General features: G+C 35.1%; 2 protein-coding genes across 2 annotated transcripts; both read left to right on the top strand.

Moving 5' to 3' along the window:
* Window positions 1–3630: 3630 nt before the first annotated feature.
* LOC110019773 (transmembrane 9 superfamily member 3-like) lies at window positions 3631–18446 on the top strand. Its single transcript, XM_020717593.1, has 7 exons — window positions 3631–3847; window positions 5231–5271; window positions 5397–5982; window positions 15790–15927; window positions 16631–16787; window positions 17087–17571; window positions 18134–18446. The coding sequence occupies exons 1-7, from the start codon at window positions 3690–3692 to the stop codon at window positions 18342–18344; spliced, it is 1776 nt and encodes a 591-aa protein (XP_020573252.1). The 5' UTR covers window positions 3631–3689; the 3' UTR covers window positions 18345–18446.
* Window positions 18447–23675: 5229 nt separating this feature from the next.
* On the top strand, window positions 23676–25525 carry LOC110019772 (protein indeterminate-domain 14-like; the record flags this gene model as incomplete). The annotated part of the gene is given in 3 exon segments (XM_020717592.1): window positions 23676–24137; window positions 24280–24676; window positions 25441–25525. Coding segments are annotated over 3 exon segments (591 nt in total), but the record flags the coding sequence as incomplete, so codon positions are not given.
* Between the last annotated feature and the right edge of the window lie 2008 nt (window positions 25526–27533).

The raw sequence follows: 27533 nt of genomic DNA, 5'->3' as shown, positions 1-27533 counted from the left end.
TATATATATATATATATATAATCACATTCCACAAGGATCTCAACGCACTTTTTGATCGGAAGCTTGAAAGATCAAATTTAAAATGCCCACACTCGAATTTATGATTAAATAATGTGTACCGATGAGACAAAACAAAAGAGATAATAAAATGAAATGAACCAAGTCCAAGCGATTTAGATAATGCACTTAATGCATAAACAGAAGTTTAGGAAGACACTCTCGAAAACAAAACAAAAAAAATCTCCAAGGATAGCTGTCTTATAATAAAATTGAGTGTCTCGACGAGATAACTTTAACATGCTGAAGACCACTTAATTCTAAGATTATTAAGGTCCTTAAGTACTCATAAAGATACATCCAATTAACGAAATCATTATAGGTTGTCCGATGAAGCGATCCAAATTCAAGTAATAATTAAGGATGTTGTCACTTCTAAAATCTATAAATATATCATCACTCCCTTCATGAAAGAGGAACTATGACTTGGACAAGAAGACTAAAAGGAGCTTTGTTAGGTATGTCTCATATCCCATAAATGAGACAGATGCTAGAGCGGAGCGGAGCGAACGAGCATAGTGGAGCGGAATGATCTGTCCAATCGGGGGAATTTCATTATGTGAGTTTGGGGTGCGGGGGCAATACCCCACGATTTGGTACAGGGGTAATTTAAGTAATTACATATTGAACTATAGGATTATATATATATGTCATGTCTGTAACCCTAGACGAGCAGAATCTTGTATTCTGTACTCTTTTCTGAATATTGAAAAGGAAGTCGTCGCTCTGCTCCCGATGATGTAGGCATCTTTGCAGAACCTCGTTAAGTCTATGTGTGTTCTTCTGGATTTGTGTCGATTCTTGTTTTTCTTCACCCTAATTTCTCAACAAGTGATATCAGAGCGAGGTTCGAGTGCAGTGAAGAAAATTTTGGGCGACACATTAATAAAGAACATTTTGGCAGAGAAGATTGGCAGCTAAGGAAGGATTTCAGCAAAGTTTGCTACAGTTCGGATTTCAGCACAGAGGATGTCTGAAGACGAAGAAACTTCGGAGGAGTCGGCGCAGGAAGACGCCGATGAGATCGACAGAGGCGCATGAAGGTGTCGGCGAGATCGACAGAGGAATATCGGCGTTCGCGATCACGACAGAAAATCGCGGCTTCGACTTCGGCGGTTCGGACGGGCTTCGGTTCGACGAGAGGTTTTAGCGTTAGGCGAAGTCGCTACAGACAAAATAGGAAGGTTCAATGTCAGCTTGGAGGAGAGGCAAAAATTGGAAGCTCAGATTTCATTCATTTGCTGAAGGCGGAAGAAAATTAGAAGGAAATCAAGTTCCAAGTTTATTGCGGAGAAGAAAATTGGAAGAGAAATTAAGTTTCAATTTTATTCCTTTGTGGGAGGTGGAGAAGAAAATTAGAAGGAAATAAATTCCAATTTTATTCCTTTGCTACAGAGAAGAAGTTTGGAAGAGATATTTTCCAGATTTCTCTAGAGTCAATAAAGGAAATTTCTTTCTATTAACCAAGAAATCTTGTTGTATGCAGAGATTTTTCAGGATGCTGAGAAAGCAAGGAAAGGGAATTTGTTGCTGCACTCGGGAGAGGAAAGATTTCTTTCTGGAAGGAAAGCGTAGTGGCCCAACCCACATTGGTGCATAAGAAACTTCATGACATATTTCTCCTAAAGAGCTGAATATTCGTCAAGGTGGAGATTTGTTGAGTATATGCATTTCTCTTAAAGGAGCTGAACATTCACTAATGTGGAGATTTGTTAGGTATGACTCATGTACCATAAATGGGACAGATGTTGGAGCGGAGCGGAGCCCACAAGCATAGTGGAGCGGAAGGATCTGTCCAATCGGGGGAATTTCATTATGTGAGTTGGGGGTACGGGGGCAACACCCCACGTTTTGAGACAGAGGTAATTTAAGTAATTACATATTGAACTATAGGATTATATATATATGTCATGTCTGTAACCCTAGGTGAGCTGAATCTTGTATTTTGTACTCTTTTCTGAATATTGAAAAAGAAGCCGCCGCTCTGCTCCCCAGGATGTAGGCATCTTTGCCAAACCTCGTTAAATCTCTGTGTGTTGGATTTGTGTCGATTCTTGTTTTCCTTCGCCCTAATTTCTCAACAAGCTTTAACCTCATGAGAATTCTCGAATTCCACTGCCTATGAACCACCATCGTCGAGCCTTCGACAACGGACCATCTCTACCCGATCACCATTGCCAAAACACCGCTACTCAACCACCTCTGCCATCAATATCAAACCATAACTGCTTCACCACTACAATTGTTGAATCAAGAGTCTCGATGAGTAATGAGTGTAAGATCCCTCAAATTCAACATCATTATGACACTTAAATTTCAAAAAAAATGTCGTTTTATCAAATAATTCTCCTCGGACCGTCCGATGGAGCGGTACAGATTTATTTATTATTTTCAAGAAAACCACTCCCAAGCTTTATAAACAAAGACATGCCCATTTTATGAAAGGAAACATATGCCTGGAAATAGAAGAAGAGCTCGAACTGGAATTGGTTCACAAAAGGAGTTGAATTGCAGTGCTATTTTGGACAAAAGTCCTGACAAAGGCTCCTACACTTGCAACCACCGACCACCGTCGGTCACAGCTTGTAAGCAGATGTTGACCGCCATCGATTGCCCCATGTTCATTGTAAAGGAACCTCTTACAGAATCACAATGTACACTATTGAATCTCATCACATGTTGCAGAGTAAAAAAACAATCGATGAATTGACGTATCATCCAAAAAGTTGTGTAGCAACACATTGAATATGATGCATTGGAGTTTCACTTAACTACTCTTAACTGCAATCACTCCTGACCATTGCGCAACGAACATCACATTTCAATAAACTGTGTAGACTTTTCTTGACAGTGGGACAAGAACCCGTATGTATAATCACTAGCTCATAATGAATCGTTCTGATAGCGTTAGACCTCATGATTTTTTCCCTTTTTCGATTTTTTACAAAAAAAAAAATTTGGTGTATCTATTACTTCTATTGTGTGTGTGTGTTGAACTTTCGTGCAATACTAATCTTTAACCACAAATTAAATTTATCTTTGCTCATTTATATTTGCACAAATTTGTTCAATATTATGATAATTAACTCATTCCAACATGAAATAACGATAAAAATTACGAAGAAATAGTAGTATACCATTAAAAATTTCCAAATCTTCTCTAAACTCGTACCACTTAAAAATAAAACTAAATCCATTAATTTAAGGAGAATTAATCACTACAATAGAAGAATTTGATCATTTAAATACTTTAATAATCGAGGAGGGTTTGACTTCCTTTGCCCTTTTTCGAAGCCACGCATTATTTTGTCTAATCTTCAAGCAAATTAAATTTTCAAGATTCTAAAATTACTCTAAGCACATGCGCACGATCCAATAAGTCCACCGGCTTATTACTGCTCAGCAATAAAAGCGGTCCAATGGATCCCATAGTGCGCACCATCTAGACGGTCCGGACCGGCCGTCCTCTGGACCCGGTTCACTTGTTCATTTGTTCCTTTCCACCCATTCCGTGGTCCGGCGGGTCTAACCACATTTATAAATAATCTCCCGTATTTGAGTTTCCCCTGCTCTTCTCGCCGTATATTTTCTGCTTTCTCAGGCGAGAGAGAGAGAGAGAGAGGGAGGGAGGGATGGAGAGGAAGATGACAGTCCCTGCGATGGCGACGGTGTTGATGTTTATCTGTGTCGGGATAATCGGAGTGGTATCGGACGCTTCCAATCATCGTTATAAGCCCGAAGAGACGGTACCTCTCTACGCCAACAAGGTCGGACCATTCCATAACCCTAGGTATGGTTCGAACGGATCTTGTTTCTATTGCTTGTTTTTATTGAGCGGAGATACAGTTGTTGTTAGATCCGCTGCCAGTTCATCTGGATCTGAGGAATTGTTTTGGTTTTGATAACGGAGTGACGATTTGCTAGAATTTTTGGTTTTCTTAGATTTTCTTATTTTGTGGATCAATGTTTGGATTCTGGATTTTTTTCTTCTTGATTATGATTGTTATCCCATGCTTGAATCTGTTAATTTTTGGAAAGTATTCGGTTTTTTCCCTTCGTTTTTGTAGATTGTAGATTTGGAAAATAAATCAGTTAGAAGGCCCGAACACATTACATACCAGAGAAACCCAAACAAGAGTTTTCTTTAAAATAAAGGTAGGTTAAGATTATTCGGGTGGAAAACATGTTCAAATGCTACACAATCAAAACACCCTGAAAAGGAAATGTGCCTTTGCATAAGATCTATTTGATATGTTTGCTGGCTACCTTTTTAGTAGATATGTCAGATCTGTAAATATATCATGAGTTAAGATGATTGATCCTGGTTGACTAATCGAATTAATATATTGCATTGTTCTCCCTTATAAAATGATTATTCCTTCAAGAAATTTGGGTTGCCAGAGATCTTTCTTGGAGCCACGTGATTGTTAAACAGCCAATTTGTACTGTTTGAGGACAACAGATACAAACTTGTTTGGCAGTTTCATCAATTGAAAAGAATACAACAAATGGTTGACAGTAAAGGTGAAAGGCAAATGGTCTTCGATTGGTAGGTGCCACAACATCAAACAAAGCTGTCGGAATCAAGCTCTAGATTTGGAAATCTCACCTTAGAATTGCAGCGACACTTATGGGCCGGCTGAGAACTTTTTTATTTAGATTTTTTGATGCCTTGATTTTTCTATTTGCCTCAAATTACATGTGTTACTTGTTCTTGTTCCATTTAACTTGGTGATTAAGGCTCGTTGATCTACTTACTGGGTAATACAGTTTTGCCCTGTCAATACAGTTTTTTTGTTTTGCAGTTTGTCTTTATTGGAGAATGTAGTTTTAAGTGTGTTGTTTTACATGCGACATAATAGAGTTTTGATGTCTAACCTCTTGAGGCTGGCTAATTATTTTGAACTATTGAAAGTAGATCAATGCAAGCAGCATCATATTGCAGAAAATTTTTCACTGATGTTTATATAAGATTTTATTTGTTGTGCATTTATCCTGTATCCATAGAATAACTGATTGAACAAGCTCTTCAATTCTGTTTCTTCATTGCTTCAATTATGTACTTTTTCTGTGTTTTTCTATATTATGTCGTTTTGTGGGGTTATAGTATATTTTTTTTAATGATTATAGTTGGATATTCATGTTTATCTGACCTGTTTTATCATTTTTCTAGTGAGACGTATCGCTATTTTGATCTCCCCTTCTGTTCCCCAGGTGAGCTTTGTTTTATTTTGTTATCTTTTCCTTTTAGCTTTTTGGGGAGGCTTTCTTACCTCCCTCCAACTTTTTCATGATTTTTAGCTCTTGCTTGTCATTTTAAATATTAAAATACACTGCAGCACCTGTGAAAGATAAATCAGAAGCCCTTGGTGAAGTCCTGAATGGCGATCGCTTGGTTGATGCTCCATACAAACTAGACTTTCGGGTTGATTATGATTCGAAATCAGCCTGCAAAAAGCAACTTACGAAAGAAGAAGTGGCCAAGTTTAGGACTGCAGTAGATAAGGATTATTACTTTCAAATGTACTTTGATGACCTTCCAATTTGGGGATTCATTGGGAAGGTTGATAAGGAAGGCAAGTCTGACCCAAGTGAATACAAGTACTTTCTTTACCGGCACATTCTCTTTGAAGTTCTCCACAATAATGACCGTGTTATTGAGATCAATGTTCGTACGGATACCAATTCAATGGTTGATATTACTGATGATAAAGACATAGAGGTTGATTTCATGTACTCTGTCAAGTGGAAAGAAACAGATACACCTTTTGAGAAGAGAATGGAGAAGTACTCTCAGTCCTCTTCTCAACAACATCACTTGGAGATTCACTGGTTCTCAATTATAAACTCATGCGTCACTGTTCTTCTTCTAACTGGATTCCTTGCAACCATCCTAATGAGGGTCCTGAAGAATGACTTTGTTAAGTAAGTGTTTTCTTAATCAGTGAACTCACTACTTGTTTTTTTTTTATAATGCATTTATTTAATAACTCCTCCATATTAATTTGAACAGTGTATGGTTTACTTCACAAAAATTTGAGCCAATTAATCATTCCATAATTACGAAGCAGCTTCTTTAGTCTCTTTTTCTAGTTGATCTATTTGATAGTACCTCTTTTATTCTTAAGTAAGGCCAAACCAAATTTGCTGCAAGGGCTAGGTAGTTTTGGTAAATAAAATTACCGGAAAAATTATACTAATAATGATTTTTAATTGCCGTGGCTTCTCAGCATAATCTGGCTAGTCATTTTTATTCAACTTTTTTCATTGTATATATAATCTGGCTAGTCATTTTTGTTCAACTTTTTTCATTGTATATTTTCTTGCTACTATTCAAAGTTATGTTTATATTTGTTTGATGATGTCCTCGAATGAAAGAAATAGATGCAGCAGGGCCCAGATGCCCAGAGTATTGAAAAATGGTGAAGTGACCTCTATCTCCGTGTTGGTTTTACACCGCTGATTATTGATACTGTATTTCGTTTCATGGTTTCAGTATAATTTTTTTTTGTGTTGACATAATATTAACCTGGACTTTTTTCGCAATGAATTAATATCTTGCGACTACAATGGTTGTTCTATGCATCTTTTATGATCTTTTATTCCTTGTGGGAAAATTGATTTTTTTCCACAATAGTTAAATGGTAAAACCGTAAAACTATTATGCTACATTCTCATCTTCTATGTGATAGGTTATGATATACATTTATTTATTCTAGACACAATGTTTGATCATTCATTGTTGATTACATGAAATGATTTTTGAAAATGGGTTTTTGCACCATATTTAATAGAACTCCTGAATTTGTGCACCTTTTAGGAAATGTCGATATTATTGCCTGATGCTTTGCTGAACTTGGCTTGTTTGTTTTGATTTCAAAAGATGACATAGATACTAAATTGAAGATCACTTCATCTGAATTCTGCATCACTATGTGAATTCTATAATAAATATTAACTGTGAATGAAGATAAATCCAAACTTATTATGGAAAACTTGCAATGAGTAATTTGCAAACAAAGCCCGAATGTTGTTCATACAACAACAACAACAACAACAACAACAAAGCCTTAATCCCACTACGTGGGGTCGGCTACATGAATCCTTTTTCTCCATTGCGTCCTATTTAGTGTCATATTTTCATTTAGTTCTAGTAAATTAAGATCATTTTTAATACAATAAGCCCAAGTCTTCCTAGGTCTACCTCTGCCTTTCTTAACACTAAATGGAGGGGTGTAACACGAGGACTTCCCAGGAGGTCACCCATCCTAGTACTACTCTCGCCCAAGCACGCTTAACTGCAGAGTTCTGATGGGATCCGGTGCACTGGTGCTGGTATGGTCGCACACGCTTAACTGCAGAGTTCTGAATGTTGTTCATGAGTCTGATAATTCTTCAGTTCATTAAAGTACATATCTTATAATTATTAAATGTTGGAATTATATGTGCTTGGTGCTTGAATCTACAACCCATTCTAGGAGTAATAGAAAAAATAACAGGCAAATTGGAACTCATTTGAATTCTATAATAAATATTAACTGTGAATGAAGATAAATCCAAACTTATTATAGAAAACTTGCAATGAGTAACTTGCAAACAAAGCCCGAAGGTTGTTCATGAGTCTGATAATTCTTCAGTTCATTAAAGTACATATCTTATAATTATTAAATATTGGAATTATATGTGCTTGGTGCTTGATGCTTGAATCTACAACCCATTCTAGGAGTAATAGAAAAATTAACAGGCAAATTGGAACTCAAATTCTATAAGAGTTTAGATACAATTTTTTTATTAGAGAATGCACACTAGCAATTTAAAAAACTGGAATCCAAACCTATGGAACTCTGATGATTGCACAAGAATGAAGACAGAAGAAATGTTAAGATATGTGTGTATTTCATTGAGGATGTTACACCACTATTTTTAAAACAGTTTTTAAGGTTACTTTTGAGTAATTTCTACGAATGAGAATTATTAATTTGGTAGTGCCTACATGATAAAATTCCTTGGATAGAATTTACAAGTATTTAGTTTATTTTTTATATTTACATCTATAAAAATGAAGGAAGATGTTATACAGCTTGCGAACATTTAATTCGCTTGAAATTTAGGGTTATTTCTACCCTTTACAAGCTCATGGATTGTTGCCTTGTTAGAAAGGATGGATCACTAGCTTGCAATCCCACAGATTGCCAAACTGGCTCAAGAAAAATTGCGGATGCTCCTCAAATTATGGGGTAGATATTCTTTATGCCAAACTTGGGGATGTTGTTTTTAAATGTCGAGCTTTATAGTTTTCTTTGTTGAAGTGTCGGTTGATTTTTTTTGTTTGAGTTACTTATATTGGACTGCTTGAGTGGTGATATTGATCATTGATTTGTTGTGGCAGGGTAATGTCATTGTATCTTCCTATGTTATTTCCAAGACATTGAGAATGATTTTGATACACACTTGTTCATAGATTTCTCATTTCATTGCACGAAATTCAACCTAAGAATTAGATTTGAGGACTATTGGCGGTGTCTTGCTTCTTCAAGTAATTAGGTTTTCACCCTTTGAGGTGTCTCTAATAGGAGGGTTTCTATCTTTGATGAATTTTGACCTTTCAACATTTTTGTATACTTCTAAGCTGAATCTTCTATTTCTCTTAAATAACATTCTTTTTATCAGGGTTATTTTGAAGCATCGAAGATTATTATATGTCACTTTTAAATGCGTTTCTTTGTAATTTTGTATGAATTGACTTAGACACCTATATCATTGGTTGCTGCTATCAAGTGGGCAAGGTATAGATATTTCCCAATCAATCTTTGAAACCTCCCTTTATCAACTTTTGGGTTATTTCCTCCCTCTCCAAGTGTATGATAGTAATTAATTGGAACCTATGAGGCTTAATATCTCGTCATTCCGATTTCATTTAGTAGATCCATTATGAATTATTGTTGGGAGATGATTATTCCAGTTTGAGCGAGCCACTTTAATTCCACATAAGTATTGGATTTTTCTAAATCTTTTCAAAATTTTTGGATAATTGATCTTTCACTTTCCTTATTATTTGAAATCATTTACCATTATAGTCCTATTCTCCAAAGATGGTGAAGAATAATTGAAAAATGTGGTTGCCTTTAAATTAGAGGTTCAATTTTATACAAGGTTGTTTATTAGTTTAAGGTGTAGGCTATATCTATATAAGTGGCTTAAAATTCTTATTTGAAGCATTTTGTTCAAGTAATTTTAAGAATGCGATGAAATGATGTTGATATATTGTATGGGAATTTGAATGGGGAGAGTTTAGTTTTGGGTTTTTCGGAGATTTAGGCGGACAAGAGAGAAAGAACTGGTCTCTTGGGTAGGAAGAGGAAGAAAAGCCATGAGCTCATAGCAGAGAATATTTGATGCAAGCATTCATCCTAGAGAACTTGAATTCAAGAGTTTTCTTTGATACCATTTTAGTGTAGAATGGGCAATGAAATGATGTATCCATTGGGGAATTGGAAGAGAAAAAAAGGGAATATTAGGGTGAAAAAGGGGAATGTTTAAAAAGGTGAGCAAAAATTCCTTTATCTTTAATTTTTATTCCTTGAAGAATCAAGGTAATGAATCCTTAAGACAAGGCACTAAATCCACCTAGCATGGAGAAGGAGAATTAACTCCTTAATCATCCCCATTAGAAGTTGAAATCTTATATAATTATAATTTAAATTTTTTAACTCCTTTCCATTTGGATTACTCATGTTTTTGGCACAATATTTTTTTAAATAACAAAATATTAAAAAAAAAAGAAAAAGAAAACATTGTCTTAAATGATAAGTGATACATGAACTACCACAATTAACCTAAATACAACTTAGGTGATTTTGAGATGTCGTATGAAGGCAAGAAAATGCTTCTATTAGATTAGTAGATTGATAGGAAGGAGAATGGGTAGACAAGTATATGGATAGAAGTTTAAAATGATTTGTGAAGAATATGTTAACACATCAGGAAGCAGTTAATAGGAGGAAATGTAAAATCAAGATTCATAATCCTTTTTTCAAAACAAAATATTTTTTTGAAAAAACAAAAAAAAAAAAGTTTTAAATGTTTTAAATGATAATTTCCACACCACACAGAGTACTAACACTTTATTTAAAGATAACTTAGGTGATTTGCTTAAGTACAATGAATGGTAGAAGAGACACTTATTAGATGAGTAGATAAAGTTAATGTGAGGTGATTAGAAAGGAGAGTGAGTAGAAAATTATATGGATTCAAGTTATTAAAAATGATTTTTGAATAGTAAGTTTAACACCTTATGAAGCACTCAAGAGGTAGAAATGGAGAATGAAGATTCATAAAGTTGACCAAATTTTATGATAAAGCATATAATGATGATGATAACTAAGGTGAAAATAATCTAAACACTACACATAAATCATGCCATAAATTTTTAATGGCACTATGATTGATAGCTAAGAGTAAACATCACATTTGCCATCAATGTTCTTTTCCTCAACCGTCTTAACTATCATCTATTTATTTGTTGCAATTAACCTTGAATTACCCTATTTTAGTAGAAAATTCTAGGTTTCCGTAAAATGAGTGCTTACTAGTTATGATTAATTAAAGTCAATTTGATAACTTAAGATGGCTAAGGCTAACCTAGGAGGCTAATTTGTGTCATTTTAGGGTGATATGGTGTTAACCTAGGCTAAGAATATAATCTAAATTTGACTTAGGTTGGTCTAATTAGGGGTGTGAACGAGTCGAGCTTGAGCGAGCCTAAGGCTTTTTCGTGTTGTGCTCTTTCGATTTTTTTTATTTGTGTTTGTTCGACTCATGTTTGAAATGACTTGTGAGTAGTATGCTCCTGTTTAGCTTGATTCAAACTCATTTTTCCGAATTAAGCTTGAATTTGACTTGAAATAAAATTGATTTAAATTTAATACAAGAACAACAACAATAAAGCCTTAATTCCACTACGTGGGGTTGGCTACATGAATCGTTTTTCTCCATTGCGTTCTATTTAGTGTCATATTTTCATTTATTTCTAATAAATTAAGATCATTTTTTATACAATAAGCCTAAGTCTTCCTAGGTCTACCTCTGCCTTTCTTAACCAGGGCTGTAAACGAGTCGAGCTTCAGCGAGCTCAGGCTTGGCTCGTATTCGGCTCGTTTGAAATAGCTTGTGTTCGAAATTGGCTCATGAACAGTGTGTTCGTGTTCGACTCGATTTAAATATTCATGTTCGTGTTCGGCTCGAAATTGGTTCAGAAAAATTAAATTAAAAAAATAAATGTAAAGTGTGGGATTTGAACCTGGACCAAATATATATAAAAGAAGACACTAACCACATTACCACACGAGGTGTTATGATTTAAATTTAAATGTAAACTAAATATAAATATATACAATGTATTATTTTATAAATAATATTTGTAATATATTATTATATAAATAATTATATATTTTTTAAATTTCGAGCTAAAACGAGCCGAACACGAGCGAACGAAGAGCTGTTCGTGTTCGGCTATAAATCGAGGTTTAACGAGCCGAAAACGAGCTGTTCGCGAACAACGAGCTTTTTTTACAGCTCTATTCTTAACATAAGTCAAATCTCAAAATATCTACTCTCCTAATCAGATCATCAGATGGTCATTGCTTAATGTGACCAAACCATTTAAGACGACTTTCTCTAATTTTGTTCGTCACAGGAGCTACACCAACCTTATCACATATATAATCGTTTCACATTTGCCTTTAAGTGTAAAGCCACTCATCCACATAATCATTCTCATCTCGGCAACACTTTAACTTAGTATTATACTTCTCTTTTAAAGGTCGACATTTAGCGCCATAGAGCATTGTAGGTCTCACCACCATCTTATAAAATTTTCCTTTTGGTCTAAGCGGAACTTTTCTATCACACAAAAGGCCTGAAGCATTCCTCCACTTCAACCAACTTGAATTCTTCTATTAACATCCCCATCTATATCACCATCGCTTTGAACAACAGACCCGAGATATCCATCGCTTTGAACAACAGACCCGAGATATCTAAATTGTTCACAACTTTTAATAATTTAATCACCCAAAGTTACACTTATGTCACTGGAGCTACTACTACTAAAATTACATTCCATGTATTCAGTTTTAGTTCTACTCAAATGAAGACCTTTAGAATCCAATGTAGACCTCCATAATTCAAGTTTTTCCTGGGCTTTTTCTCTAATCTTATCCACGAGAAGGATATCATCAGCAAAAAACATACACCAAGGTACATCCTCCTGTAAATGTATAGTAAAACCATCCATTACTAAAGCAAAAATATACGGGCTTAACGCAGATCCTTGATGTAATCCAACAGAAATAGAAAAATATTTGGTCAATCCTCTTTCAGTTCGAACACAAGTAACAACTCTAGTATACTTATCTTTAATGACTTGAATATAAGTCGTATCAACACCTTTCTTCTCAAGAACTCTCTAAAGGATATCTCTTGGAACCTTATCGTAAGCTTTTTCTAAATCAATAAAAATGAAATGTAGATTCTCTTTATTTTCTCTGAACTTCTCCATCAAATTTCTCAATAAATGTATAACTTCCATGGTAGGCCTGCCCGTCATAAATCCAAATTAATTATGGGAAATCTTTGTAATTCGTCTTAACCTATGTTCAATCACCCCTCCCACAATTTTAAAGTATGACACATCAATTTAATTCCTCTATAATTTGCACACTCTTGTGCATTCCCTTTATTCTTAAAAATGTGGACCAAAATACTCTTCCTCCACTCCTCAGACATCTTTTTAGTTTTTAAAATAATATTAAAGAGTTTAGTAAACCAAGAAACTCCGAAATCTCCTAAACATTTCCATATTTCAATTGGGATATCATCAGGTTCTACAAACTTTCCGTTTTCTTTGTTTTCTTTAAAGCCTCCTCAATTTCTTTTTTACTAATGCGAATATTTAAATTTAAAATAATATTATCAAATTTTAAAAATAAATTCTTATTTAAAAATTGAAAGGGAACATGAAAATTAATTATTTTTCACGCATATATTCATGATAAGCAACAATAACGTCATCTCTCTTTTAACGAGCAGTTTGAACATTTAAATTTTAAATTCCTGATGTGTGACTAAAAATTTGAACCCCGAACACGGTAGTTTAGGGGATAATTTTTGGGACATTTACAAACATATCACCCAATTCTTATGTATTACATATCTAACCCTTAAATCTAATTACATTTAAATCTAATTACCAGTGGAACTATGCCACGACCATGGGGCAGGGCAGTAACGGCTATGCAGGGTAGGGCTGGTGCATTTTGCATACATACCACCTAATTCTTATGTATTTGAAAATCTAACACTTTCATACTTACCACCCAATTCTTATGTATTTACATATCTAAAACCTAAAATTTATTTTTTATATTTATAAAAATCAATGATATCATATCAAAGTTATTGCTATTTTTATTTTTTCATTTTATTTTTTTATTATTTAATTAATTTGAGCCAAAACAAGCTGAACACGATCGAACAAAAGTTTGTTCGTGTTCGACTTGTTTATAAATCAAGCTAAAAAGATTGTTATTGTTCCACTTGTTTGCTTAACAAATGAATCAAACATGAGTTACTTAGTTACCTGAAACACGAGTTGTTCGCGAATGGCGAGCTTTTTTTACAGCTCTATTTCTAACCCATAAACGACCAACCTAATGATACCTATAAGGTCATTTAAAGGATTCTAATAAACATAAGATGGTTAAAATAGACTTTGGTGACATAGGGTTGACTTCGATTCACCATATGCTTTATTAGGCCACCTAGTGTTTAATCAATGTATGATAGGATCTCCTTAATCTCAATGTCTACAAGATTGGTCATGGACATTAAAATTTTTCCTAGGATGAAGGATGAACCTGCAAGTTTTGTAGTTCTTTGTACCGAACATAAAATTGTCAAAAAATTAGGAAAATTAATATTTTATCAAACATTTATTAAAACTATATTAAACATCGTTTTAGATTTTACCCTTTTTTTCATCATTTTCTATAACGATGATACCATTAACATATATTAAAATGGTTGTCACCATCTCTATGGCTTAATTTTTGATTAACAGGGTTTCATCTCCTTGACTTTGTTTGTATCTATTTCCTTCATTGCTGAGCTTTAGTGAATTATTGTGGACCATTTAGGGTCTTCTTTATTCTACACACCATATCAGTTGATCCCATTTCTTCAAATTCTTAAGGAATGCTCATGTAAAATTCGGTTTTTTTGGATTCCTATGCAAGAAGGTATTCTTCACATTACTTATTTGAAATTTCCAATTGCAGTGCACTGCTTGCAAATAATATATTTCTTGCATTATTCATCTTTGCGACATGGACAAATGTCACTTGAAAATCAGCTCCATATGTCTGCTTCTAACTTTGAACAACTTGTTTTGCTTTGTCTTTTAATAGAGCGACAGATCTTGTACTTTAAAGTGAACTCATTTGCAATCTACTATATTATTTTCTTTTGTTTTATTGAAGATCTCCCATGTATTTTTTCTGTCCAATGTATTTGTTTCCTCTCTATCAGCATTTCTTCATTCTTGTCTCGATATTAAAGTGTTTGGATTATAATAGTTTTTGTAAACTCACAATAAAATTTTAATGTAATGGAGAAAGTATGGACCTTCAAATTGGCATATATATTTTCCAATGCCTTGATTCGCCAGGGTTCTTGTTGATGCCGAATCATCTCCATTGGATATGGTCTTTGCTACCAGTACCCGAGGGTAGTGTACCTAATTGCCTGTCATTTTTAATTGTGCATCCTTCTTCCAATGCAAATCACTCTTTTCATCTATATGTGTGACTTCATTGGACCGTTATGTCTATTCATACAGGTGAAACAAGATTCCTTTTTGCATAAAATAAATATCAGGATTTGTTCTCTTTTAACCATCGATGCAATTTATGAATGACATTTTTATTCCGTCTGGATTCTATTTATACTTGTAAGGATTTCTTTTCTTTGAATTCTTCTTTCAAATTTGAATTTAGCTTTCAGGGTATATGCGTGCAGATGATAAATAAATACTGAAATAAAGATGATGTGGATGCTTGATTAAATAAAAACTTAGCTGTCAGCTATCCCAATTTCTTATTATCTCATGAGATGCTGTCCATACTTGTCAAATGCGGTAGATGGCTTGCTATTATATCAACAATTTTGGAATTTGATAGCATTATTGTGACTTGCGGTCATGCACTTTTTTGAAACTAAAAACTGAAAAGGAAGGTAAAATTGATAATTGAAGGGAGTAGATAGAATGATAGACTAACAGAAGCTTAATGGCTTTATATTTTCGCAGAAATTAATAGCAGAGCTAGAGAATTAATTTGGAACAATCCACACTTAAAACACGTTGATAAGAATCGAAATCATGCTTTATGAGCTTTGTGCATCTAAAGCAATGCGCATGAACTTACTTCTCAATACAGTATCACTCATATTTATATGTTTTGCATGCCTGTAGCTTGTTTTTTCTGAATTTTTTCATTCAGTATGCTAGTTTAAAATATGGACTTTGTTTATAATGCATATTTTTTCAATCATCGGTCATCTTTATAAGATTACTATCGAGTGATAATTCATCCTCATGTTTGCTTCATATCCTGCAAAATTCATTTTTATTTCATCTGAACTGCAGCTGTTCTTATACTTGTGTTTTATTATAAGGTATGCTCATGATGAGGAGACAGGTGACGACCAAGAAGAAACTGGATGGAAATATGTTCATGGTGATGTCTTTAGGTTCCCTAAAAACAAGTCTTTTCTCGCTGCCTGTCTTGGTTCTGGAACCCAGTTATTTGCTCTGTAAGTGTTCATTATAAGGGCTTGTTCATTTGTATTTTTCCTGTAACTGCTCTTTTGATAACCACTTGAGTTTAATTGACTCAAAATTAATTTTGTTTATTTCAAATGTGCTTTGTTACACCTATCTGCATGCCTTTGCGAGCACACAATACAAATATATGTTTGTGTATGTATGCATGCAGGCTGGCCTGCCTGCCTGTTTACATTAAGCTGAGCCCTTATATATTTTCCTTAATTTGCCTATTTACATTACGATTTATTTCACGATGACTAAAAATATGAACGACTTATGTATGTATGTATGCACTTATGAGCAAATATACACTGAGCTGAACCCTTATATATATTGCTTAATTTGCCTATTTACATTTACAATTTATTTCACGACTGAAAAGTATGAACGACTTGACCTGTAAAATCTCGGCTTAATTGTTCAATTTCAACCAAACTCAAAAGCTTCCGAGTCAAATTGTAGCAAGCTTGCTCTTACATGGTTCATTGTTGGTCCTAGCTGTCCCTTAAGACCTGGGATCGTTGCTTCCATTAGAAGCGTAATAATAATAGAAGTTTATCTAGCTTCTTTGTTATAGTGGCCATTCATTTCCTCGTATAATATAGTATATTTGTACAGAAAGAACTTCCAGCTACGGTTATTGTCATTCTAATTCACCTACTATCATCTCTTTCATGTCATGTCTTGCAGTACAACCTTCGTATTTCTCCTAGCCCTGGTGGGAGTCTTCTACCCTTACAATCGTGGTGCACTTTTTACTGCATTGGTGGTGATATATGCGCTCACTTCAGGCATTGCTGGTTATACTGCCACTTCTTTCTATTGTCAGCTGGAAGGAACAAACTGGGTATGTCTGCCCATTTAAAGATGGGGCATTTTTCCTATATACCACCCAATTCCTATGTATTTACATATCTAACTCCAAAACTTTATTTTTTTACATTTATACCACTCAAATCTTTTACATCACTTTTAATTTACCACCATTTAAGTAAGTTGTCAGATATGTAAATACATAAGAATTGAATGTTATGTATGTAAATCTTCCATTTAAAGATTGAGCGCAAAAAATATTCCAGAACTCTGCTTATATCAGTATAAAGAGATGTTTAAGCACTAACTTGACGACTTCATTATCGTTGACAGGTTAGGAATCTTCTTTTGACCGGAGTTCTATTTTGCGGGCCTCTATTCGTGACATTCAGTTTTCTCAACACTGTAGCCATCGCATATAATGCTACTGCCGCACTGCCGTTTGGCACTATCGTTGTTATCACTCTCATATGGGCATTGGTAACATCTCCTCTTCTTGTTTTGGGTGGCATTGCTGGCAAGAACAGCAAAGCAGAGTTTCAGGCTCCTTGCCGCACCACCAAATATCCCCGTGAAATTCCGCAGTTGCCGTGGTATCGAGGGGCTATACCGCAGATGGCAATGGCTGGTTTTCTTCCTTTCAGCGCCATCTACATTGAGCTTTACTACATCTTTGCCAGTGTTTGGGGCCACAGAATTTATACCATATATAGCATTCTCTTCGTGGTTTTCATAATCCTCCTCATTGTGACAGCATTTATTACTGTGGCAATGACCTACTTTCAGCTTGCTGCTGAAGATCATGAATGGTGGTGGAGGTATGAGCCAACCATTTATGTTTATATGCATTCAAATACATATCTAATTTGTTGATGAGAAAAGTGTCAAATTTGTCCCCTAATTTTTTTGCAGGGTCATTTTAATCTCAAAGTCTATACTAGGGCCAATTTAGTCCCTAGACTTTTGAGAACTATTTCAGCCTCAATTTAAATATTCTAAGGAGTAATTTGATATTTTTATAAATTTGGGATTAAAATTGCCCCATTAAACATTCCCTAAATTTCAATTTTTACATACGTACCACCTTACCTATGCATGAAAATGTGTTTTTCACTTTTAAAATAATTGTATTTTTGATATGATACTAAAGATTTCGGTGATAATAATGTATAAAGTCAAATTTAGGTGTTTGATATGTAAATACATAGGATTTGGGTGACATGTTTATAAATGCCGCTATATATATATATATACAAAGCTCTTCACTTACATATGCAAGTTTTTGATGAGCAAATTTAGAATAGGTTATGAGGCCAATATTTGATCTTAATATTTTCTTGATTTTTTTTTTAATAATTTATATAAGTTGATTGGATGCAGGGCATTCCCATCCACTGGTCTGTTTATATACGCATATTGCTTTTACTACTACCACGCGCGGTCCGACATGTCTGGATTCATGCAGACATCCTTCTTCTTTGGCTATATGGCCTGCATCTGCTACGGTTTCTTCCTCATGCTCGGCACTGTAGGTTTCCGAGCCTCGCTCTTGTTCGTCCGTCACATATACCGCTCCATCAAGTGTGAGTAGCAGCTCTTCAAACGAAACACGGCTTAATTTTCTTCATCATCCTACAAACTTCCATGGGTTATTTTCTTGATGAGCTTTATGAGCACACACCACCCCCCCCCCCCCCCCCCCCCCCCCTAGTTCTTCTTCATCATGTTTTACTGCTGATATGCATTATTCTTTCTGTGGGAGGGTGGTTTGCAAGATAGGCAGCCGTGGCACACTATCTGGAGGCTTCTACCGCCTCCCCCTCTTAAAGAACTCCTAGGTGTTTTGTTTGTAATGAAACTGCTCAACTTGATTTGTTAGTTCATACGAATTTTCCTTGTAAAACGATAGCTGTAGCACTGTGTACCTCTTTTTTAACTTTTTTAATTATTAACAAGCAGCATGAGTTTAATTTTGTGACCTATGGATTAGAGGAAATGGCTGTATCTCTAACATATCGGGTTTTTTATTACATAATCTATGTTTTTTTATTGCCTACCATTCTTAAAAAAATATGTTGGGCAATTAATTACATACATAATAGCACGCGGTATATTATTGTATTTTACAAATCTAGCTCTCTTTTCATCCTTTTTTTAATTCTTACTCAAATATTGAAATTCATGATAAAAGCCAAACTCATGGTTTTCATTTTATTAAATTTCAATGCTTTGATTTGCCACGTATGCATACGTTGGTTTGGCAGTTAAAAAAAAAGATTCTTAGGTGTTTAGTTTTGTAAATAGCAATATTTTGAGTGCTATGTATGTAATTATGACCCAAACATTAACATACTTATAAAAATATATAATAAATAAATATTTTCGATATAATGAAAATTGATAAATTTATATATTAGTTTAAAGTAATTGAATTATAAATAATGATAATGAGAGAGAGAGAGAGAGAGAGAGAGAGAGAGAGAGAGAGAGAGAGAGTTAATGCTTGTACATCAAAATACCTACATTGATTTAATCTTATACCACCATATATGGCCTTTGTTATAGTTCTTCAAACCTAAACAAAATGAGCCCCCCCTGAGGCCCAAACATCAATTGTGGAAACGTAAATATCTTGTCATAAATAAGCATATTATATAATAAGAGAAGTCTTTGCTCTGATGATTGGATGCATCGACCTGATGAAATATCTGTTGGCCAAGCTCGAGTCTGCCCTCTGGATCTCCCCTGTGATCGATGTTCTTTGGATATCTCTTCTACATTCGATGCTCCCGTCTGCAGGAAAAAATATGATTTTATATTAATGTTGTAATATAGTTAAATGATTGTGTTACCCTCTATTAGTTTTACAAGTATGTTACCGTGTTATCTATTTAAATAGACCTGTATTGTTCTGTTGTAATGTGTCATAACAAAGATAAATAAAACGAAGTTTCATCTTATCTGTTGATCTCTTTTCTTCTCTTCCGCTACCATTTCTTTTCTCGTTCATGGTATCAGAGCCTATCTGCTTCACGACACAATGAATTCCAGCTCCTCCAGCTCCAATCAAGAAGGTCAACAATCTCAGATGGCTTATAACAAATTTATTGAAATAAGTGTTCCTTCCACATTAAAATTCTTGATGTACCAAATGAATAACGTAATTGGGACATGTTGAACTCAAGAAAATTACCCTTTGTGGGGAGCACAACTATCAGAACTACTTGCAGCAAATGGTTTTGATACTTTTCTTGAAATCAAACACCTCTTCCACCAAGTCACATTACAGATGCACATGATCAATTAGAAAATCAAGATTATATAGTATGACAAATGGTGGATAGAAATTTAGCTGCATCAATGTTTTCTGCACTTTCCCATCAATCTTGCCATACATCTTGAATCTCAATACCACTGTTGAGATCTCACAGACTCTAGAAAGAAGAATACAAGCATCTAATAGATCTTGAGTCATTCAATTAAAGAATGAACTTCATAATATAACTATGGGATCAAGTAACATGAGACAATACCTTACAACAGTAAAAAATCTTGTTGATAACATTGCTACAGTAAGTTCCAGAGTGGGCACCGAAGATATTATACTCTACACTTTGAACAGTCTACCACCAAATTACGTAGGGGTCAAGATAGTGATACATACAGATTTACACTCTCTACTTCTTGAAGATTTTTATGCTCTTTTTCATTGCAAAGAATGCAACACTGCTAATGCTCTTCTTACCTTCAAAAACAAAGGAGGTTACCAAAACGTCAAAAATTTCAACTAGAATCAAAATAACAACAAAAATTTACCCAATAGCAAATTCGCAAAAACAAGATCTGCCACCATATGTCAAATATGCAACAAGAGAGGACACTCGACAAGTCAATGTTGGCATAGAGCGAACTTAACATATAAAGCCTCTCCCAACTCAACCGTTGGTCTCCCCTCAACAAGCACAAGATTGGATATTAGACACCGGTGCTACAACTCATCTCACTCCCACTATGAAAAGAATGCAATCAGCACAGCTCCATAAGGGCATAGAACAAATTGTCGTCGGTAATGGACAATGCTCAGAAATAACACATGTGGGTAATGGTATTTTGTCCACACCTAAACGTATGCTAAAACTTTCTCCTATATTTAGAGTACCATATCTATCACACAACTAAATTTCTATTCACAAACTTGCAAAAGATAATAATTGCACTATTATTTTTTCTGCTCATAAGTTTCAAATTTTCAACTCAGTTACCAAGACTCCTCTGCTAACAAACGGGGCTGAACAAGGACTTTATCCAATCACATCACTTCAAACTACCACAAACTCAAATCTTTGGCATCAGGGACTAGAACACAACAATAATAAAGTTTTGCCTATGATAGCTCATGCATACCCTCAACTTCACTTTGCTTGAAGCAATTTTCAATGTGCTGATTGTTATGAAAATAAGAGTCAAACTCGTTTTTAAAAATAGCACTACTACTTGCTGCAAATTTAAAATGACTCTTTCTAATACTTGGGAACCTTTTCCCCATCCTTCTCTTGAAGGATATAAATATTACGTTACGTTTATTGATGCATTCTCTCGCTATTGTTGGTGCATGCGTCTCCATCAAAAATATGAAATAACCTTGCGTTTTATTGCCTTGCATAAATTGATACAAAATTGTTTTAATACTAATATAAATTCTTGAGAACAAATGGAGGCGGAGAATATATTTCAAATGAACCAAAAAATGTATCTTTAAAATAATGACATTTAGTACAAATTCAGTTGTTCTTATACCCCAAAATATAACGATATAGTTGAAAGGAAATATCGACATATAATTGAAACTACTAGAACTCTTTTTAATGCATCTAAACTACACATCAATCTTTGGATTGAAGTTGTGCTCACTGCTACGTATCTCATAAACCGAATTCCCTCCCCCAACACACACAATCTCTCCCCGTTTCAACTATTACATGAGCAAACACCTGAATATCAACACTTGAAAGCATTTGGCTGGCTGTGTTTTCCCTTACAATATCATAATGTTCATCATAAGCTCTCACCCATGGCATCCAAATGCATCTTTGTAGGCTACAGTTCACAGCACAAAAGTTACAGGTGTTATGATATCCGGGAATTAAAATTCATAATTTCTTGTCGTGTAAATTTCATTGAAAATATTTTTCCAGGTAAAATTCCTACTGTCACACTTCCATCCTCCTCACTCCTCTTCTCCTATATATCACCCATCATCCTTACTAATATCAACTTCTGCCATATTGTACACCCAATCTGAGTCCGCAACTAACTCTAATACTGATATCACATCTTCTTCTACGCATTCAGCCAACGATGTACCACTCACACATCCCTAATCTCCTTTGGCTTCCCCTTGTCAAATAGATCAATCCGCTTCAATTCCCACTACACATGACTCTGATACAATTTTTCAGCCACCATCTACTCTAACTTTAAAACAACATCACATGATAACTCGTGCACAAACGAAAAGTTTAAAATTAAAGAATATTATGAATTTACAACATCACATTTGATGAACCCACCGCTTACAACCAAGCTGTCAAACTCCCTCAATGGCTCAAAGCTATATCTGAGGAATTTCTTGCCCGGCAACAAGGCACATGAGAATTAGTGTTGCTTCCTGAGAATATTTTGGATTTAAATGGACTTTTAGGAATAAATATAATATAGATGGTACTATAGTTAGACATAAAGTATGACTTGTAGCTCAAGGCTACTCTCAACAACATGGAATTGACTATCACAAGACATTCAGCCCTGAGGTGAAATTCCCACAATTTGTCTTCTTATCGTGCTTGTTGTAAACAAAAATTGGTTTATTCAACAAATTGATGTTTCTAATGCTTTTCTACATCATAAGCTTAATGACAATTTATATGCGGCAACCCCCGGGTTTGAGGATACTCACTATCCTCACTATGTTTGTAAGCTTTAGAAAGCTCTTTATGGACTTGAACAAGTACCACGTCAACGGTATTATACATTTTGTACTTTTTTATGTCACTAAATCTTTGCATTAAGTAAACCTGATCCTTCTCTTTTGATTTATAGATACTATACTACACTCATTTACTTATTGGTTTATGTAGATGATATATTCATTACTGAAAACTGCACAATTCTAAGGCTTTAAATCTCAGGAATAAACCTTCCATATAAGAATTTAAAATAAAATACCAGAAACAAGTCTATGTACACTTTATACATATTTCATCCAAATTTGTATAAATTCTAAAATCATAAACCAAAATGGTAGCTAGAATTCCACATTTAACAGACAGGAGACATGGATAAAATCCATGTCTTGGTCTATCGAACACCTTCCTCTTAGAATTACTCAAATGTTTTATATACGAAGCAAGCAGAAATATCTCAAACAAAATAATAGAAGCTAGAGGAGTTGCACCTAATTAAGCAACATGGTGTAGTACTGTAGCAATAGCAGTGATAAACCTAACAGCTGGTAGAGTTGGCTCACGTGGAGAGCAGTCATTAAGGTCTCTTTTGATAATTTTGTACTAAAATAGTGTAGTTTTATATAGTTTGAATCTTAAATGTTATAATAAATATATGTGATTGTTTTGTAGGAGGAATATTGGTCTTTAGAGCATAAAATTTGCATCTTTTACACACACTCAACACATCACTCGATTCTTCCTATGTATTTACATATCTATTACCTAAAATTTATTTTTCAAGCATAGAAAAAGTAGTTTTATATGTAAAAATTAATATGTAAGTTTGAGAAATGTAAATAGAATCGATTGATATGCATGGAAATGCCCTCATATAAATATGACTTCACACTAACTAAAAACTCATATAAAAAACCTCTCAAGTGGTAGAGGATTTACATACAAAATTTGGATGTATTCAGACTTCATGTACAACATTATTGTACGTTGTTGTACAACTATAATAGTGTATGATATTATTGTACAAAGAATCCTAACACATTCCCACTTCCCCCACACATAATAACTTTTCCCCAAAAACTCCAAAACTCAAAATTGTTGGAATGTTGCCATCATAAAAAGAATACAATCTTAGAGAGAGAAAGAGCTAGAGAGAGAATACTACTCTCTTTCTTCTTTCCTTAGCTATTTCTATTGTCCATCCCCATCCCCACACCAAACTTTCCTGACGAACGAACCCTCGCTCCTCTCCCTCTCCAATTATTCTACTGCCATCACACACAAAGCCGCCTCCTTTTCTAGTCTCTATCCAATGTTCATAATCCCATCTTCCAATCCGCCGGAAGAATCCGAGCAGCCGCCGTCCTCCGCCTTAAACGCCGCCACCACCAAAAAGAAACGCCGCCCGGCCGGCACCCCAGGTACGCCCTTAATTCCTTACACTGAATAATAAATTAAAATATATTTATTTTATGGCATAAAACATTACATCAAATTTTACTTATAATTAATAGTTTGAAAAATATTATAAATTTCATCAAACATAATATTTTCTTGATTCAGACCCCGAGGCGGAGGTGATCTCTCTATCCCCACACACACTCCTGGAATCAGAGCGGTACGTCTGCGAGATCTGCCTGCAAAGCTTCCGGCGATCTCAGAACCTCCAGATGCATCTCCGGCGACACAGAGTGCCGTGGAAACTGGCGGCGAAGAGAACAGAGTCCAAAAAAAGAGTTTTTGTGTGCCCGGAGGCGAGCTGTCTGCACCACCACCCCCGCCACGCGCTCGGCGACCTCGTCGGAATCAAGAAGCACTTCCGGCGAAAGCATTCCGGCAATCGGCAGTGGGGCTGCGCCCGCTGCTCCAAAGCTTATGCTGTTCTCTCCGATTATAAGGCGCATTTGAAGACTTGCGGGACCCGCGGCCATTGCTGTGATTGCGGCCGCGTCTTCTCCAGGTCACCTGCCTTCTCTTAACCACAAAATAATATCTTGCATTTATTTATTTATTTATTTTTGAATAAATGTCTTCTAAATTTGAAATCTTTATTTTATAATTTTAATAATTTGAATTAACATCTTAATGCAAAATTATGTCACTTATTCGTAATTTAATTGCTTGGAATGTGGGGGAAAAAATCAATTTTTTAATTAATCATGCTATAGATTAGAAATGCTATTTTATATAGCAATTTTATTATTACTCCATTTCCTCAATAAGAAGCTATTAAGAAATTTACAAAAGAAAACAATAAGCATAATACATAAATAATTAATTAATATAATCCTTATCTCAATTTAAATCATTTTAAATTCAATCTAATGTTCATATGACTATCTAAATGCTAGTTTTTTCATAAGCTCTCAAATGAAATAGTAAAATAGTACAATTATGTTTTACTATAAATATGTAAAATTTGATCATATTGTGAAGAAAATTGTGTACGTAAGATGTACGCAACACTGCGTATGTCAGAGAGGTTTTTCAGAGGTTATTAGGGGTTATATTCGCATTATATCCCCCGCAACCTACATGCACCTTCTAGTAAGTTCTGCGCTTTTGTTTTCATATATTTGTAGGTTAAAGGTATGTTACAGGGTGTTACAAGGGGTATAACACAGATATATGAATAACCTCCCTTACATACGCAACGCTACATTTCTCCGTATTATGATGTTATTTTGTAATAATGCTTTCCGGTAACGTAATATATTTTCTCAGGGTTGAGGCTTTCATCGAACACCAGGATTCATGCACCGCCCCCGCCACCCAATCGCCGCCATCGCCGCCGCCGCCGCCGCCGCCGACCACTTTTTTTTATTTTGAGTGTTAGGTTGTATTGTGAGTGATCACCAAACCACAGCACCGAATTATCACTACTCCCTTCCCCTTCCAACCACCCCTCCGCCGCCGATCTCCACCTCTCCATCGCTCCTCCGCCGCCGCCGGCTGCAAACGCTACAGTGGCGGATTTAGAAAGAGAAGAGGTAAGGGTGCAAGTTCAGATAGCGGAGAGAGAACTAGCTGCGGCTCGTATAATAAGGCAGCAAGCGCAAGCTGAGCTCCAAAAGGCCTGCGCGCTTCGAACCGCCGCCGCACGACAGATCAATTCTGTTCTGCTTCACATTACTTGTGGGGACTGCCGGCAGAGAATTGGGATAAAGTGTGTCAGACTCGCCGGCCGTGATGATGGTGGTGGTGATGAGAGTGATGGAGATAAATCGGTTTGATTTTGATTAGCTTGATGAGTGTTGTTTTTTCAGTGGTGATTTGTTGTTGTGAGAGAAATTAGTTGTTAGTTAATTGTTTGAAGAAGTGATTAGTGTGAAAACTTGAAGTGTTGATTTCTTGTGATTTTGAAATGTGTATCTATATATATATATATATATATATATAGAACAGTATCTATATATATATATATATATATATATATAACCTTGTGCGCCACGTCTCGACTCATTGATGAGGCCTCTAGCATAAGCCCCTCAGGTCAGGGATTCGAATCCCGTAGCGCGGACTCTTCGGATTAATTAAAGTACACCGGTTTCCGACCCAAATGAGGGAAGCATTATTTGGTAGCCACTGGACCAAATAATGATTCTCTTCTAGAATATATATATATATATATTTATATGAATTCCCTTAACAAAATCCTAGTAAATATGAAAAAAATACAAAAGTACAACTGAAATCTTCTTCCCTTGCGATGAGAAATAATGTGTCTGATGATGCTGAGAGAAATACTAGGTTGCAACCCACATGTGTAGGACGGTCTAGGTGCGCCTAAAGAGATATGTACCAATCCTCTTCATATACGTGCAACACAAGTAATATTTGATGGAAAAATTATGGAGTTACTGAAAGCTCGTGATGTGAATCAATTTTTTTATTCTAGAATCTTTTTTTCTATGCGAAATTTGATACTATCTTGCACACTGGGTGATTAATTAACATTTTAGTATTGTATGAAGGTCCAATAAGTAGACAGATGACAAAAATAGTATAGGAGAAAACAATAAGATGTTTTATGTGGAAAAATTTAGGGAGGAAAAAAACTATGAGTTTAGCCCAATTAAAATAATCTACTATAAATGTGCTTGTACAAAAGTACACCCTTTTCTCATGGCTTGGAGAGCTGGGATATCAGACACAACACTTTGTGGTATAAAACATATAAAAAATTACAGGAGTTGGGAATAATCTCTGAATTTTGAGTACGACGGTCATAAGCCGCAATTGTCAGTGGTTGGAATAAAGTGACAACATATGATGGTGGTTATGGAGACCATATTGAGGTTCACCAAGCAGGGGTCGTTAATGACAGTGATCAGAGGTAGTTGGCGGTGGTCCACAACGACCAACATATGGTGCTTGACAGTGGCCGACAACTATGGAGGTCAAAAATCATAGTTGGGCCTTCAATCCATAACAGGTTCTAGAATTCATTCTCTTCTCCTCTCACCTCAAGTAAGAAGAGGCGGTCTATTTTTATGCTCTTGGAGAATGACATTTCGGTTCTTTGACGAATAACTATCCAACTCTATTGATCATAATAGAGAGAGGGGGTTAATGATTTAAGGGTCTAAATAACCTAATAATTAAATGAGCTTAGGTTAGTTGGATTCCTCTCATCGAAACATTAGGTTTGAATAAAAATTTATTAAATTTAAAGTTTATTTGACCATCCAATTAATGATCCAAAAATCCAAAAATATTTTAATGACCTGTTCTAGGTTTCCTGGACTCAAATCAAACCAACTACAATATCATCAAGTTCGTCTAGTCGAGTCGATCAACTTGATTATAAATGTATT

The sequence above is a fragment of the Phalaenopsis equestris genome, unplaced genomic scaffold (assembly GCF_001263595.1).
Source record: "Phalaenopsis equestris unplaced genomic scaffold, ASM126359v1 Scaffold000078, whole genome shotgun sequence".
Lineage (NCBI taxonomy): Eukaryota > Viridiplantae > Streptophyta > Magnoliopsida > Asparagales > Orchidaceae > Phalaenopsis > Phalaenopsis equestris.
The sequence above is the reverse complement of the archived record's forward strand: the minus strand, read 5'-3'. Positions and strand labels throughout refer to the sequence as shown.

What these genes read in the sequence shown, in the direction of transcription:
- LOC110019773 (XM_020717593.1), top strand. Translation starts at nt 3,690, where the DNA reads ATGGAGAGGAAGATGACAGTCCCTGCGATGGCGACGGTGTTGATGTTT. An exon ending in GGAACCCAGTTATTTGCTCT is followed by an intron (nt 15,928 to 16,630) that starts GTAAGTGTTCAT and finishes CATGTCTTGCAG; the next exon opens with TACAACCTTCGTATTTCTCC. An exon ending in AGCTGGAAGGAACAAACTGG is followed by an intron (nt 16,788 to 17,086) that starts GTATGTCTGCCC and finishes TATCGTTGACAG; the next exon opens with GTTAGGAATCTTCTTTTGAC.